Source organism: Juglans microcarpa x Juglans regia, chromosome 1D, assembly GCF_004785595.1.
Source record: "Juglans microcarpa x Juglans regia isolate MS1-56 chromosome 1D, Jm3101_v1.0, whole genome shotgun sequence".
Classification (NCBI taxonomy): domain Eukaryota; kingdom Viridiplantae; phylum Streptophyta; class Magnoliopsida; order Fagales; family Juglandaceae; genus Juglans; species Juglans microcarpa x Juglans regia.
This window is the reverse complement of record NC_054594.1, coordinates 32403026-32419736: the sequence shown is the minus strand read 5'-3', so window position 1 is coordinate 32419736 and position 16711 is coordinate 32403026. Positions and strand designations below refer to the sequence as shown.

At 34.1% G+C, this 16711-nt stretch overlaps 2 protein-coding genes and 1 non-coding gene across 3 annotated transcripts; 1 reads left to right on the top strand and 2 right to left on the bottom strand.

Moving 5' to 3' along the window:
- Positions 1-1874: 1874 nt before the first annotated feature.
- Positions 1875-1945, bottom strand: TRNAG-CCC. The gene has a single exon. It is a non-coding gene; the product is annotated as a tRNA-Gly (tRNA).
- Positions 1946-5105: 3160 nt separating this feature from the next.
- Positions 5106-5841, top strand: LOC121253187 (flowering-promoting factor 1-like protein 3). The gene is given in 2 exon segments (XM_041153171.1): positions 5106-5432; positions 5435-5841. Coding segments are annotated over 2 exon segments (336 nt in total). The 5' UTR covers positions 5106-5179; the 3' UTR covers positions 5518-5841.
- A 5389-nt stretch (positions 5842-11230) lies between these two features.
- Positions 11231-14820, bottom strand: LOC121253106 (vesicle-associated membrane protein 724). The gene is made up of 5 exons (XM_041153058.1): positions 14448-14820; positions 12726-12867; positions 12504-12624; positions 11755-11817; positions 11231-11676 (listed from the first exon to the last, which is right to left on the bottom strand). Exons 1-5 carry the CDS (start codon positions 14635-14637, stop codon positions 11527-11529), a joined length of 666 nt encoding a protein of 221 aa, XP_041008992.1. The 5' UTR covers positions 14638-14820; the 3' UTR covers positions 11231-11526.
- Positions 14821-16711: the final 1891 nt, after the last annotated feature.

The window sequence follows — 16711 nt, the reverse complement described above, 5'->3', positions numbered from 1 at the left end:
TCTTATTTTTTTTTTTTCCAAGTAAAAAGACGTGTTCTAATTTGTGTGTTCTTATGTCTTAATTTTAAAAGCTTTTGCAGTGATTTTCTTTTGTTTACTTCAGTTTCTGTGTGCACCTTGTTTAGTCCTCCTTTTTCACAATCATTTGGCACGGAGGCTTCCACTTCCTATTATTGCAAACACAACAATGATACAAATGAAAGAGTGTAAAATGTTTTTGACTCCTGACATTTGGTTGCTCAACCCTCAACTTGGAATGCAATCTATTGTAGTCGATAGTGCTATGGAAGGTAACAGAAGTGACATAAAACCCACAGTACTACTGACTATATGCAATGAGATAATGTGGGAACTTTCATACCCTATATGTGGAAGTCTGCACTTTTCAAACTCACAATAGTGGCGGTACTGTACAAGAGTGGGGATCATATCTCTAGCTAGGGTCTTGTTCTGCAATATATGGTAAGATTACAGAATTTATTTCTGCTTCTAATGGAATTTTGGTGTTCATGTTTGAGATAAAATATTTGGTGTTCGGCATGCAACATAATTGATTGTTGATGTAGAATGTCGAATCCTGTTCCTATTAGGAGTTTGTGCTTTATCACTTTGAATTCAAGAGGTGTGTACGGTAGAGGATTGCCATACAAGGCTTTGTATTTTAGGCGGCTGTTATATTTGCTTCTCTCTTCTTTTTTCTTTTCCCTGATTCTTTTTCTTTTTCGCCATAAGATTGTATTGCACACATAGGTGCCTTTTATCTAGTTTTATGAATCATGTATCGGACTCATGTATATCAGACTGGTTGGCAAATGATTCTTATAGATGATGTTGACATTCAGATCGTTGATCGGTCTTCTTGACATGCTTTACAGAGAATTTATAAGCCGACTGTTAAGACTTACTGCCATGATAGGGAAGGGCTTTATATCCCATTTCGCTCGGCTTGGGGGGATATAGAACTTGAACTGAAGAGTCAGAGCTGTGCATGTTCTCCTAATAGGTTGACTGATTTCCTTTTAGCAAGTCAATTATAGCTTCTTCGCCTGTGGGGGCCACTGCCCGAATGGGTATGAACTTCCCCCTTTCCAGTTGCGTACTTTCTATCCTTTCTGTTAACAAAAATTCTATGACAATCACTTTTACGTGTACTTATTTGTGGACTTTACTAATATGATTGATTGTTTACTTTTTTTTAAATATAAAATAACTATTTTGGCCAATTACATTCTAATATCAGTGGAGAGCGTAAAAAATATGAAAAAATGATTGTATATAGCAGAATTTTTTTCTTAAAAGGAAAAAGAAAAGGGAGAAAAATTCACAAGAGCCCTATCTAGTTTTCTCAAAATGGGGCCTTCCTCGTATTAGACCATGTGAAGAAGTGACCCAAACGAGTCCATCCAGTTTGGCGAATCTTGCGAACTCCCCACCCTTTCATTCTGTTTTCTTATAGCATTAAAGTCACCAAACACTAACCAGGGCTGCCTCTGAAAGCTGAAGCAAATTCAATCAGACTACGCAGTGATCTGTGGAAGATCCCTATAGGTCTGTATTGCATTTGCAGATATGGAGATGGTCCATGGACCTCTATCATATCACCTTCTGGCATTAAAATTTCCCAACATTTCGAACTTTGACTTCCGAGGATTTATTGAACCATTGCTATTAACATACTCTTGACAAATCCATTCAAATACCATATCAAATTATACTGTACAAAAGAATAAACACCCTTGTTCGAGGAGGAGGAGCTTTGAAAATATGAATTGGCGTGGCACAAGCAACATGAAATGGTGGAACATAGATTTTTCTCTTTATTGCTGACCTGACTATATGCACACTGCAGTGGACAAATAAAAACTAGAAGAAAATGCGCATCCGGGGAATCGAACCCCGGTCAGTACCGTGGGAGGGTACTATGATACCACTACACTAGATGCGCTTTGTGAGCTCCACTTCTATAATAAACAATACATGACTGAGTAATTTTAATTGTATAGAGTTCGTAGAGAGCTACTTGATCCAAAACTTGCGGTTCCTCATGAATGTATGCAATAATAATGGTCTTGTCGTTTTCAACAAATTATTACGGGATACGACGACTAAATTCCCGGCCCCGGCCTTATTGATTTGTTTTCACGATCGAGGGAATCGATCCTACATTCCAAATGTTTAGTACTCGCTCTTTTTCTGATCATAACAATCAACGACTTCGTAATTAATAGCTGGCCTAGCCTTGTTCCATGCATGCATGCGTCTTTGTTCTTTAAGAATCAAAGTTAAGCATAAACCTTGCTATCCATTTAATATGTTCAAATACGCGCGTTCTCTGATTCACCGTGCATATATATATATGGCAGACAATTAAGTTCGCAATCATTATCTCTGCATAAACACCATTAACAAGCATTATAACTTTGATAATCCCAATGATTCTGATGATATTATTCTATAACTATTATATGTATATAAGGTAGAATATGTTCAAATAAACAGATCGATGGGCCCCCCGGCGGCCAGGAAGACCGGTAGTTTATGGAAAAGAAGAGGTTCTATATATATATATATATATATATATAATATATATATTATATATATATATATATATATATATATTCATATATATGGAAAGGCATATATATATATATATATATATATATATATATAATATCATTTAGAAAAGATGATGGGAAGTACGTACAGATATGATCTCACTACTAAAACATAGCGGCCAGGACTCGGATTTTGGCATTAATTGTTAAATATCTTAACAAAACATTAATAATTAGATCTTCGATTTTCTATAATCCACGATAATAAAATAATAACAGTTAGAAAACGTACCTCTCTTTATTACAGTTTGATAAAGAATCTGATCTGACTATGAGAGAATGATTAACCTAACAACTTTACCTCCGAGTATCTCTCGATGGTTAGAGGCACAATGATGTACTTGTAGGTGAGAATCCTTAAGCCCTCAGTATTATTTATAGATTTTTGGCCATCAAGAAATCTATAGACTTTGTGTCCCACTATAATTAGGTAGTTAATCTTATCTCATTGGTTAATCTTATAATCTCTTTTGACTCATCAATTAAGTGATAAATATTGAGCTATTTTAAATCCATCAAAATTTGAGTATATGGGACATAGAATTTAAATAAAACTCGTACATTATAAATTTCTGAGCGACGTCAATAACACGCGGTATATGGCATGGCTGCTTGTTTGTGACGATTGTACGTGAGAGCTAGCTTTCCATTCATCGTGATGCTCCCTGTGATATGGTACTATAGGATTAAACTGCCCGCATATATCTGGCTGCTAGCTTGTCAAGAAAGCTGGTACGTACGTACGTGGTCGGATTGGAGCTATATATATTAATTGATCAAGTGCTCCCTGAGTGAATAACTTTATATAAATTAGTCAGGAAATTAATTATAATTTATACTGGTAACATAAACAAAAGGCGCTATTATATATATATATATAGTTGATGTGGAGATCAAGCACTGTGTAGTACTAGAATTTGGATACTTTTAGAATTATCAATTCTGACGTGGAAAACGTACATTTGCATGCTGGCGCCACCTCACTATTTACGTCATGATCGATCTCGAGGTACGTATTTTAATAACGGTCACTTGTTCCATGATTATAACGGATCCAACCAACAATATCGGCAAGTTATAATGATGATCTCTGACATGAATTTTTCTTGTTTGAAAGGCCGGAGAGAATTAGGTGATTATACGTACTCAGGTACGATCACCATGCATGCATGCATATGATCTACGCAAGTTATAATAGTTACTTTAATTACAGATCTAGTAGCTTATTTCCTCAATTTGTTCTTGAAAGTGATACTTAGGTATCATCATGTACATGATGCAATTTATTTAAAAGATCGAATATATATATAGCTTTCCTTTTGTTCTTGAAAATGACTACCCATGTTCGCATATATATATATATATATATATATGCAGCTCGATCTTTAATTAATTAGATATATAGTAAATTCCATGCAATGCAGCTCGATCTAGTTGCAGCTGCTTCGTGCATGAATTTATAAGCACCTGCTTCAACACTACCTGACTGATCGAGATTTCTACAACATTTGTTAGGAAATTGCATGCATGCAGGTACTGTACGTAGAAATTAATGAAAATTAATTAAGAAACCAAGAGAGAATTAACGACGTTGTCGATCCTTTATTAACGAAATAGCTAGCTAGAATTAGAGTGGAATGTATATAGTACGTATTATAAGTAGTAGCTGGCAATTAAGCGCGCGGGATATACATTTAGGTTATAAGGTAGAAATTATAAAATATCATTGTCATGAGAATATAATTGGCAATGCCGGGTTTGGTCGGGTGAAGTTAATTTGCATGCAGGAGGCCGTACCATATGGCCACCATCAAGGAAGGGTAGGCCAGGTACGTACGTATAAGTTGGGGCAAAAACCACAAGCCCTTTAAACAACAAAAGGAAAATCCTTCTTGCAGGTGATTTTATACACTAAACTGCACACTAATATTAAATATAAGACATTCTTCTCTCAAAATTTTTTTTTCTTTTATTTCTTTTTTCAATAAAAAAGATTATGTGAGTGTTGATATACAATTTAGTACGCCAAACTACTTGTAACTAATAAGTCTCTGAACAAAAACATAGATAAATAAGTCAGAAAATGTAATAGTTAGGCCAAAAACCGCGGCAACGAAAGTCTAGCTAATATTGTTGGCCTCCGATCCATACTGCACGCAAAAGATCAACTCTCCATTCATTAATTATACGAATACCGACAGGCCGATTATATATGCATGCATGCCCACCCATGCAGATGCTTATATATATATATATAGTAAATATTGTAATGTGATCCCAAACAGTACGCTGACCCGAATGTATCCTCTGGAATCTCTCCCTAGCTAATTGGACCCCACATATGACCTAGCTATACCTTCACCAAAACATATATAACCATACATTAAAAAATCCAAATAACATACATTATATATATATATATATGTCACACTGAATTCACACCTATATAAATACCCTACTCGACTGCTCCATCTCCAAGCTAACAAGCTGATCATAAATATTCTCCCTGGTCGTTTCCCCCCACCCTCTCTCTCTCTCTCTCTCTCTCTCTCTAGAAAAAATAAATGTCTGGGGTTTGGGTTTTCAAGAGCGGGGTTGTTCGCCTGGTTGAGAACCCTTCGGCAGAATCGATGGACGGAAGCCGGCAAGGTTCAAATGCTCGGCGCAAGGTGCTGGTTCACACTCCTAGCGAGGAAGTCATCACTTCCTATGCAGTCCTTGAGCGCAAGTTGTTGTCGCTTGGGTGGGAGCCGTACTACGAGGACGCGGACATCTTTCAGTTCCACAGACGAGCTACTGTCCACCTCATCTCTCTCCCAAGGATTTCAACAGGTTCAAGTCCATGCACATGTACGACATCGTCGTCAAAAACCGCAACATGTTTGAAGTAAGGGATATGTAGTAGTACTTATTGTCCCCTGCGCTAGCTTTGTGGTTTGGTTTGCTCCTGTTTGAATGCAATTTCTTGATTGCCTCTGATGTCTACGTACTCATATCATGTGTAACAGCTAATTTCTTGGATTATATATGTCGGTCTAGTTTAGTTGGTCTATGTTTTACATATATGGTTTTTTTTTTGTCCCTAAATGATCGATCATTTAGGTCGAGTTTGTACTCAAACAGGGAAGCTATCCATATGTAGTTTAAGGCCGGCCGGTCATCTGCTTGGTGAGCAATATTGCCCGTTATGGATCTGTAAAAACTCTTTTAGTACTGATCTCTTTGTGCATGGGATATTGGAAATTTGGTTGTTTTTCTTTCGTCCCCATTTTTTTCTGAGAAGACTTATGGCAATTAATCGTGTTGACTTCTTTGCTTAATATATATGAACGTGTAGTTCTAGATATTCATCGGAATGCTTGTTAAAGAAAACTCAAATTAATAAAGAACAAAAGTTGTGGAATATTGATCAAATGCATGTACAATATTGAGTTGGGTGGGGGCATGAATTAAGAGAATTTTCTTTGGCTCATACACTCAATATAAAATAAAATAAGAATAATGCTAGAGTCACCGCGAGGCTTCTGGTGGACTCTAGTATGTGTTTTTTTTAGTTTTTTTTTTTTTTTATATAAATCTTTTTAACAATTTAAAATATTTTTAAAAAATAAAAAAATATCACAACATCATTAAAAAATATTTTCTTAATCACGAAGTAAAATAAAAAATATTTTTTTATAATTTTTTTTTTATTTTACTTTATGATTAAGAAAGTATTTTTTAATGCTTTTTTTATTTACTTTAGAAATTTTTTTAATGATATTCTAAATTTATTTTATTTTTTTTAAATATTTAAAAATATTAAAAAAATTATATAAAAAATATCTTTAAAAAATATATATTAAAACCAACAAGAGCTCTCCAACTAGAGCCCAGGCGGTGGCTCTAGCATTATCCATAAAAGAATGTGGGAGGCAAGAAGAGTACAGGGTCACTTTTCGTGGAGACATTGCTTCAAAAGGGTTGTTCTGGGACGTACGTGTTGATGCTCAAGTGGCCGACAAGTCTCTATATATCTAGCTATCTTGATCTAATGGAGAAGAGAGGAAGACTAGTAATTCGCATATTCTGATCTCTCTAATCCTTTGAATTATAAGAGCATGACCTGAGATCATCTCCAAACTGGAATACGGATGATGACGTAAAACTAGAAAAGTTGCGTTATTTTTACTTGTCGTGAAGTAGAGCGAGCCAGCTAGGAATTAGATTTTATCTGATCATGGACATGTGCTTTATTTGAGAATATATAGTTATACTTTCCACGAATGGAAAGTAAGTATGGATGGTCTAATCAAACGGTCAGGTCTGTCACGTTATTAATTAGCCCTTGCTCAAATTATCAGTTATACGTTACAAGAAAAATAGTTATTTGTAATTATTTTATTACGATGAAAAAGATTATTTATAATAAAAATAAATTTATTTTAATTAAAATAATTATTTTATTAAAAATAATTGATCACAAATAAATAATTTTTTTATATATATTATATATATAGCTTCTAAAGTTGAATATTATGTTATAATTGAAGATCTAACAGTACTACTTAATATAGTTAATTAATGGTAATATATTTAAAAAGTAGATAAGCTAAAATAAATAAAGAAGAATTCACGTATTGACAAAATTGATAATTTGAAAGTCCTATTGAGATCACAAGAGTATAATGTATATATATAGTACTTTTTAATACTGCTACAAATTACGTACCATGTATATATATAATTTATATTTTTTTTAAAACCCCATGAAAGTTTGCACAAATCATGGGAAAAGAAAAAAGGGATCGAGCAGCTAGCCCTCCTCAACAAAGATAAGTAGCCTTGCAATCCTTGTTGGCAGTAAAGTCAACGTACAGAACTGGGACATTAATAAGAAAATGCTTCTTGAACCGATGATTGTCTGTAGACTGTATGGATTGTATTTTTTATTTTTTTATTTAATGGTTAAATAAGTGATTATATATTAATAAATTGATTTTTTTAAATAAAAAGAGGTTTGAAGAGGTATATATAAAAAATGGTTAAAAATAAATAAAAATAAAAATAATAAAAAAAGTAGATTTATACTTATCGATACAATAATACAGATACACCATTCTCGATCCTCTAGCATTATCCGGAATAATATTATGCCCCTGCCCAACTTATGCCACACCAGGTTAATTAATTATGTAAGAAATTGATCATAACAGCGATCAGTTAATTCATACCAATTACATGGACAAGTTTAACTAAATTAGTATACTTTTATATTAATTAATTGTATCTTGTAAGTCATAACCGAAAACCTTTTTTTTTTTTTTTTTCTCTCTCTTTTGGTTAATGAAATAAGTTCAATGCGTCGACCACTGGACAAAAGGAGTACTACAGACAAATAATAATCACATGATTATTATAATATTGAAGCAGCAACGAATCAACGATGCATCATGCTGCATGAATCCAAACTTTTAGCAAAACGTCCATGCATGAATGCTTCCAAACAACAAGTGCTTGAAAGGTTAGCCGGGGAGAAAGATATATATCATGATCCATTAATATTCGATCCTGATGATGATCTACACTTCATGACAAAGATCGCATGCAGGAATTAATTCATACGTACTTTCTAGTGTGGATATATAAGAGACTTATTAACACGTGTCCAAATACTGTAGAAGAAAGCCCATAAATTTATAAATTAAGATCGAAGGGGTCACGAAATATCAGCTGTAGAGTCGTCTTTTCTCATTCAAAGCTACTCCCAACCCATTCCTGATCCGTATGGGCTACAATGCACTTGATCTCATTGAGTAGTCATCGCTAGCTAGCTAGCTTGTTCTTCATTATCTTACTACTGCTGAATGATAACCCACGGCCATGCAAAAAGTCGCAGATCAGGCTGCAGGAATACTCTTGATCTTTCAGCTTTCAGTACTAGTTGTAGTACCCTATCCAGAAAGGATGGGTCAGAGAGATCTTTCTTTGTCTTCTCATGAGTTTGATTTAAACCACCAGATCAATATCAGAGCTTGTCTTATCATGATCCAATGAATGCATGCAGCTAGCTAGGTCTCAATCATTGCAGCTCAATATTTTTCATTTTTTCATTAGTACGTTAAAAGTTTTACTTAGATAATTTGATTTTCCGTACTCATTAATCTTCTTGCATGCATGGTAAACCCTTTTTTTGAATACTTACATTGCCTAGTGATGAAGTCCAGAAGTAAAGGATTTGGGCAATATTTTGTAAAAACTGTTAGTCAAAACTTTCCATCTTTGAGATCGAGTTATCTGTGCGTAGATTTTATGCTCCTCTTTTCTTTCTTTTTCTTTTTCTTTTTTTGTGCGCCATATGGCCAGTGCATGACACCAATGCATCATTGTTTTATGGAATTTCTATCAAGCACATCTAAGACAAGTGTGGCAGTGGTATATATATGTCAAATGAAATACCGATCGAGATGATGCTTCTTTGACGAAATTAAAAGGAACAGAAAGTGGAATCAATTAGGTAGGAAAGAGCTAGCTAGCTAGTACTGAATATAATTACTACACATCAATTTTTTTAACACTCAACTTTACGTGTAAACATAGATAACTCTAAATCCAACACATGATGGGAAACATTGACGTTAAATGGTGGAAAAAAAATGGCATTAGGTTTCAATATTTTAACATGACAAAAATAATAACTTTTATGATCATTTAATGCTCTAATATCAAGTAAAATCATCAATTATTTCAAAAGTTTAAACTGATGAGAATGGATAAATTTTATGATTATTTTTTTATACATTTGGGAAAGGGGGTTTCGAATCCAAGATCTCTATTTTAGAGATTGTGAGTTTATATCAATCAGGTTACAGGCCTTTGACTGTAGATTTTATTATTTATATTTAAGCCTTAACAACAAATATTGCTTGAAGAATCATTTGTCATGCAATTATATATGCTTCCATAGGCTACATACTCCCCATCGTTTGAATTCAGAGATGAGTTGAAATGGTTTTAGATGAGTTGAATAAAATATTGTTAGAATATTATTTTTAATATTATTATTGTTTTGGGATTTAGAAAAGTTGAATTGTTTATAATATTTTGTGTAAGAATTTGTAAAAGTTATAATGATGAGATGAGATGAGTTAAGGTGAATCTCAAATCCAAACAAGTGATGCCCATGACAGGATGCCTCTTGGAGGTTGTCACTTTTAATTCCTTAAAAAACAACCGACGAAAGAGTTGTTCCACTTTTCTGTAAACAATCATGCATGAATATTATACCAAAGATGGAAAAGAAACTATCATATTTTAGTTGTTTAGTCTAAGACTCTAAGCACCGCCCTCAAATATTATATGAACATTAACGAATCATATTCCTTGAGAGTTTGAATTTCTGTGATTTATAATCAATGTTTTGCATTTTTCTAATTTTCAAACTGCACGCGTACTGGAACAAAGCCAATTCCATCACAACATTAGTATATATGCTTTCCCGGCCGGCGCCTACCTTAAGTTCATCCCATTTAGACACCCTAAAAGCTAGCTAGAGTGCTGGTGGGCAAGCAATGACTTGCATGTGATGACTAAAGGTATAAACTTTTACTATATAGTAAATATATATATATTAGTTATAAAAATTTGAAGATATGAGTAGCAAGAAACGTTATAAGGACCCTTTATTTCCTCCCTAGTTTGTTTTCGCAGATGAGATGAGATGAGTTGAAATTAAAGTTAAAAAGTTGAATAAAATATTGTTAGAATATATATTTTTTAATATTATTTTTGTTTTGAGATTTGAAAAAGTTGTATTGTTTATTTTATTTTGTGTGAGAATTTGAAAAAGTTGTAATGATTAGATGAGATGAATTGAGATGAACTGTGAAAACAAACAAAGAGTTCAACCATGGCCGGAATAACAAAAACTCGATCTGAAAATGTTTCCCTAAGATAACCTTAAACAGGGACAAACTTATCAATTTTTTCTGAGTTTCTTCTTCATTTATCTGGTGTTGAGAAATATTCACTGGATATACATGATCTCCGTGTATTTAGAAAGAACTTCTTGAAGAGTTTTCCAAGAGCATACACCAATATTATGAAAAAGCACTGAACGATGCTACTCATAATTTAGTTTACATTGAGGTTTAGCTTAGCCTTTGCCTTCAAATGTGACAATCTCCAAAGTATGGGGAGCACTTGGACCCCTATTTGTCAGATTGTCGGACCAACAATGATAGGGAGAAGTACTAAACACTTTCAATATCTAAGCAACATGTATTAAGGACATGTCCGCCCATTTTAGAAGAGTTTAAAGGCTTAGCTAGTCTTGGGCCCAATGATGGACCCCATTATAAAAACAACTTGCTGTAGCAGTGAATATCAACTTATGAGGTATATGCACATCGACCCATCAATATCAACTTACGAGCAGAACCTGTTAAAATGGTACAGAAGTATACATTCGGCTAAGTCCCTCGTTGTATGAAAACAATCTGAGTGAGCAATTGATTAATTGGACCTAAACAAAGGACGAGTGATAAAAGACAATTGCTGTTGAGCATGCAAGATGTTTGGTTGATTTAATGTAACAAATAACTATAAATTATCCAGAACTGCAACTGGACTTTGAATATCACAAACTATTGCTATATTGGATTCAAAATAACATCTTGATGTATTATTTGACAAGATCTACCATGACCCAGCTCTCTCTCTCTCTCTCTCTCTCGCAACACTGAAAAAAAACAAAACAAAACAAAACGCCTACACTGACTTGCAAAGAATTCCTGGACTTTACTGTTGAGCACAACTTCACTTGTGATTTTGAAGATACATCACAAATTACAGAACATGGTTCATGCGCACATATTGTTGAATCTACGTCTATGTAATTTTGTTCCCATTGCTGTGTACTGAAGAATTTCTACTAGTTGGTGCAGTCAAATCCATGGCAAATAGAAAGCCAGATTATCAGGATCAGAAGGAACAAGATTCCAAGAACCACCAGCTTTATTTTCATGTTTTGATACCACATCTTCCGTCTAATTTGTGTTCCTTTTTCTTTGTACAATTGGGCCTGAAAATTCCAAAGAAGAACTTGTTCAGAATGAAGAAGAGAGATAAAGCCAAAAGTTGCTCTTGTTCTGTCAATTACCTGCTTACGCAAGTCTTCAGTTTTGTCAGCAATACTCGTTAGGTGTTCCCCCCTATCAAGAGCCTGAAACGCATATATAAAATCAAATCGTGTAACATGCAGCTTCTGTTGCATGGTTTTCTTATAATGTAAGAAATGGTGCAACTTAAGCAAGCAAAGTTGATGTTAGAGATATTTGCTAGCCACCCTGCGAGGGTGGGTCTTTGGCACTATAGAGGAGAGTGGCTTGGAGGCAACAAAGCTGCCGTTAGTTTATTTAACAGAGTATGAACGGGATGATTTAATTTATAAACTTTGCAAATTCATGGAGAGAGAGATCGATCCTGTTTTAGTACTTGGTCCAAAAGGAAAGCCCATTTTCACTCAATTTAAAATAAATAGTACAAAAAGAGCATAAAATTCTGTCGAGTTTTGCTACATACAGTCACTTTTACATATTCTTTGTGTACTCCATTGGTGTGATTGGCCAAAGTAGTTCTTTTATATTAAAACAAGTGACGCAGCCAATCACATCAATAGAGTGCACAAGGAGTACGCAAAAGTGACTGCACATAAATTTTTTGAATTCTATATTGGTGCCGGCATAAAGAGAACCATAGATGCATATGGTTAAAGCATCATATAAAGAATCCCCAAAAACAAATTTGAGCAAATGTACAGTATTATTTTATGACATGAAACCTCACCAAGGCAGGGATACACAGTATTGTGGTAAAAAGAACAAATTTTAATAAAAAATAAACTATTACCTTGTCAATATTCTCCAACATGATACTTTTAACTTCAGAAACTTGAGCCTTCACTTTCAACAACTTCTCAATCTCTTCAGCATGGTCAATAATATACTTCATGTGCTCTTTCATGATTGGTCTGTAAACTTAAATTCGCTTTATTTTTCACCTCCTAGCAAGATTTTCTGTTCAAATGCATAGATATTTAATACATCATATTCAAGAGTCAAACTTACATACCCGAATTCCTTGTTAAGACTTTTGGCCATAGCTGTATCTGCTTTACCACCCCCATATCTTTTCCTAAAGTCTGCCTTCATCCGTTCCAAGAATGCAATAGATATCTGCTTGCCAACAGATTCATTGGCCACAACACAGTAAGCTGCAAATCACAAAGATCCACAATAAGACAGTCAACCTATTAAGGACTAGACTCACATAGATTCAAAAACCTTTAGACTCAAAGATTCTTAGAAATAAATTATGACAACAAGACATTACGAAACAGGCATATAGCTATGGTAAGGGTCCATCTAGTGTCGTATACCCGGAGGGGGGAGGGGGGGTGGGGGATGGATACATTGTCTGATATGTATCCGGTATCCAAAACAAAAAATGCTCTAATGTTGAAGAATGGGAGCCACATGGCCAAGGATATATACCATGAGAAAGGGTTCGACACTCTGCGGGACACCCAAACCAGTGCACTTTCATAACATAGAAAAATGTTTTGATACAAATCCGGCTTTTATATCAATCCAGCTGCTCCACCCCCAAAAAAGAAAAAAAAATTCTCCCTCATGTCATGCATGTGGTTCTCTATTCCATAAACTGGTAAAATAATTAAAACCACTATATTTCAGCTTCAATGGCATAACAGGACAGAGCCCATTCACAAGTTCCATATTAACGGAATTCCTTACCTCACATGCATCCTTAATGGTAAACCTCATCGGAAAATCAAAAATAGAAGATGCTTCATACAAGGATATTTCCCCACAGTGAAGCAAAGCTTCAGCATTAATATTTTAGTCATGAGGTCGGAGATTATAAGTTCAACTGGAGCATTAAAAAAGGTAAAAACTTGTGTCATGCACACATGCCTGGATTTACCGCACATCCTGATTATCCTCCTCCTGCTAACTTTAAGGCCTGGTTTGGTTACTAAGATGATAAACAATTCACATTTTCAAATATCAAAACAAAAATAATATTAAAAATTATATTCTGACAATATTTTATTCCACTTTCAATTTTTATTTCATTTCATCTCATCTTATCTGTCTAACGAAACGAGCCCTAAATATTTATTCTGATTTTCTTCATTACATACCCACGAATAGCACATTCCACGCCCAACAGCATATATGATATATCCATCAATCAATCAAACAAAGGTCAACCCTACAGACTAATACTTCTATTATAAGAAAGGAATTCCTACAGATTAATACCGATCAATCTCAGTCCATCTAAACGTGTTCGCTGGCAATTTGATAGCACGATTTCTTGGGAAAAAGTTGAACTCGTGCTACGTTACAACGGGCATCTGAATCAAGCTAAATTTCCATTAAGTATTCAGAAATTATGAATATTTTAACTCTTCAAAGAGCGTCAAACTCTGCTACAAAAGAAAAAGAACAACTTTTTTTTCAAAGAAAAACAAACAGAAATAATTCAACTAATTCACTCTCTGGGGCTAGAAACAAGTACCGCTCATTGAATTTTCCGGAATATAACTACTTAGCTCACGTTAGGAGACTCTTTACTTCCCTGGAAACCAAAACGATATGGGAACCCCGAATGCAAAGAGTTAGATTTTCAACTATATAGTATTTTCCTCAGTTAGAACCCAGAAAACAAAATATACATGCGAGTGTTTGGGGCCAGATCCAAGTACTTCCTCTTGCAATTCAACTTCCACCTCAAAGAAAAAGAGTGAAATGAAAAGGGAAATTTTACCATAACCATCTTCGACGAGAAAATTGAAGGTGTGGTGGTCGCAGGTGTAGGTGAACTTGTTGTTGGAGGAAGGGAGTTTCTGCAGGCACTGAGCCGCAATCGCTGGGAAGTTGCCGGTAAACTCGGTGTACTCGGCCAAGACCACGGTGCCTCGGGCCACAAAGGTGTATATGAACGATTCCTGACTCATTGTTTTCTCTCTCTCTATGCAGTATGCAATGATTTAGCTCCGAAGCAGGATAGAGATGGAGCAAAACGTGATCGAGAGAGAGAGAGAGAGAGAGAGCTCAGAGCTTGTTCCGATTCTTTTCTACGTTCGCAATTTCTGGGATATTTTGGCCCGTTTCTTTACTTTTTATTTATTTATTTATTTTAAATGAGCAAATAGGAGCAATACAAAAACCAAAATAAGAGACCAAATTCAAGTCCTAACAGAATCTCTGTGGGGGCGGGATGGACGTGATGTAAAACCTATAAACAGTAGGGTTGTACGCAGTAAAATTAGCATTTATGCTCGACTTAGATGGCCTTTCATTACCTAACATCTTCTCGAAAGAAAATGATCTATACATAACATATTGTACAATAATATATTAAATAAGAGATATTTTTATAAAATATTTTATAAAAATAACATAATTTTATAAAAATATTCTCATTTTATAATATTATTGTATAATGTATTGTATAATTTATTATGTATATATCATTACTCCTTCTAGAAGTGGTGGGATGATATTCATAATAAATACAACTATTTTCTACTCTCTCATTATTTGATCATTTTCTCGCTTTGTGTGATAAATAAAAATAATATTTGTAGTAGTAGTAGAGTACGCAAATTTCACATAATTTTTTTGAAAAATGTAAATAAATACAGGATTTAAATGAAAAAATAATAATTTTTTAATAATAAATTTTATTTTTTTTCAAAACAATTATACAGTAGTTACGCACTCTACTATACGCAGCATTACTCTTCTTTCGGGTTCAAGTCTGTAAGATCAATCTCCATTGCATCTGGATGTCATCCACTATATATATATATCGTTTGAGAGAGGTTTTTAGGCTTCCTTACGGTTTCTGTAATTCTCTTTAATTGGTCACTGTGTTTGGGATATCTTGGTTGTGGACCCTTTTGTTCTTTACGAGTTAAAGAGTTAAGAACAATCCGAATCCAACATTCGATTGGATATGGAGCAAGCTGCAAGCCCCCCCGCCCAGGAGTTGATTGGCCAATATGATTGATTCTCTACACAGCATCTAAGCAGGAAAAGTTGTTCAACAGTTTCAGGTCACCTTGGTACTTCTTTATATCTATAACAAGTTATGTGACCATGTCTTAAAAAAAAGACTATGTTCTTGTCGTAAAAGGGGTAAAAAAAAAAACATAATCAATGGAATTGTTTCGTTTTATCGATCTTATAACATTCTAGAGTCAATACATGTTTTTTGTTCAGCACAATGTATACATCGAGTTGAAGTAGGCAGGTAACCTAACCAATACCTACAACAGACTTAAACTGTAAAATTACTTTATTATCCCTGATCACTATCATAAGGTTTGGAGAAACATGCATTGATTGGGTCCATTGACATGAGTTGTTCATTAATTGATGAAAATAATAAATTAAACATGAGTCAAAAGCAGGCGTGATTGTGGTTTGATGTCTCCTTCATGCCTAATCACATTATTCCCAAACTTTGGAAAATAACAAAATTCTTCATGCCGTTGATTTCCTTTTAGTATTCTTTTTTCTTTTTTTAAATTAATTCGTGTTTTCTTTGTGGGCACAAATTTATCTTGAGTCAAATCTTCAAAGTAGGTATGCTTCTTATGAATGATGGATCCACTTTCATGGATCATTTTCTTTAACCTGTTATTTCTACCCATGATAGGGAAGTAGAGTGAATTAAAAACTTTTATAATTTTAATATTATTTGGAGAGATATAAATATAACGAGTAATGCTACATACAATCGTAAAATGCACAAGCGTTGTACAGTCGTTTTAAAAAAGAGTGTGATTCACAATTAAAAAATTATTATTTTTTCATGTAAGTCTCGTATTTATTCATTTTTTTAAAGCGATTGTATGACGCTTGTACACTCACGACTGCAACTATCATTTCTTAAATATAAGATGTGAGTTTTGTTGTATTTAATATTAGGTTTTGCTACTTATCATTCCCACACACCACATACCACATTAATTTTAATTTTTTTTTTTGTTTTATTCTTCTTAAACTAATTGAATTCTTATA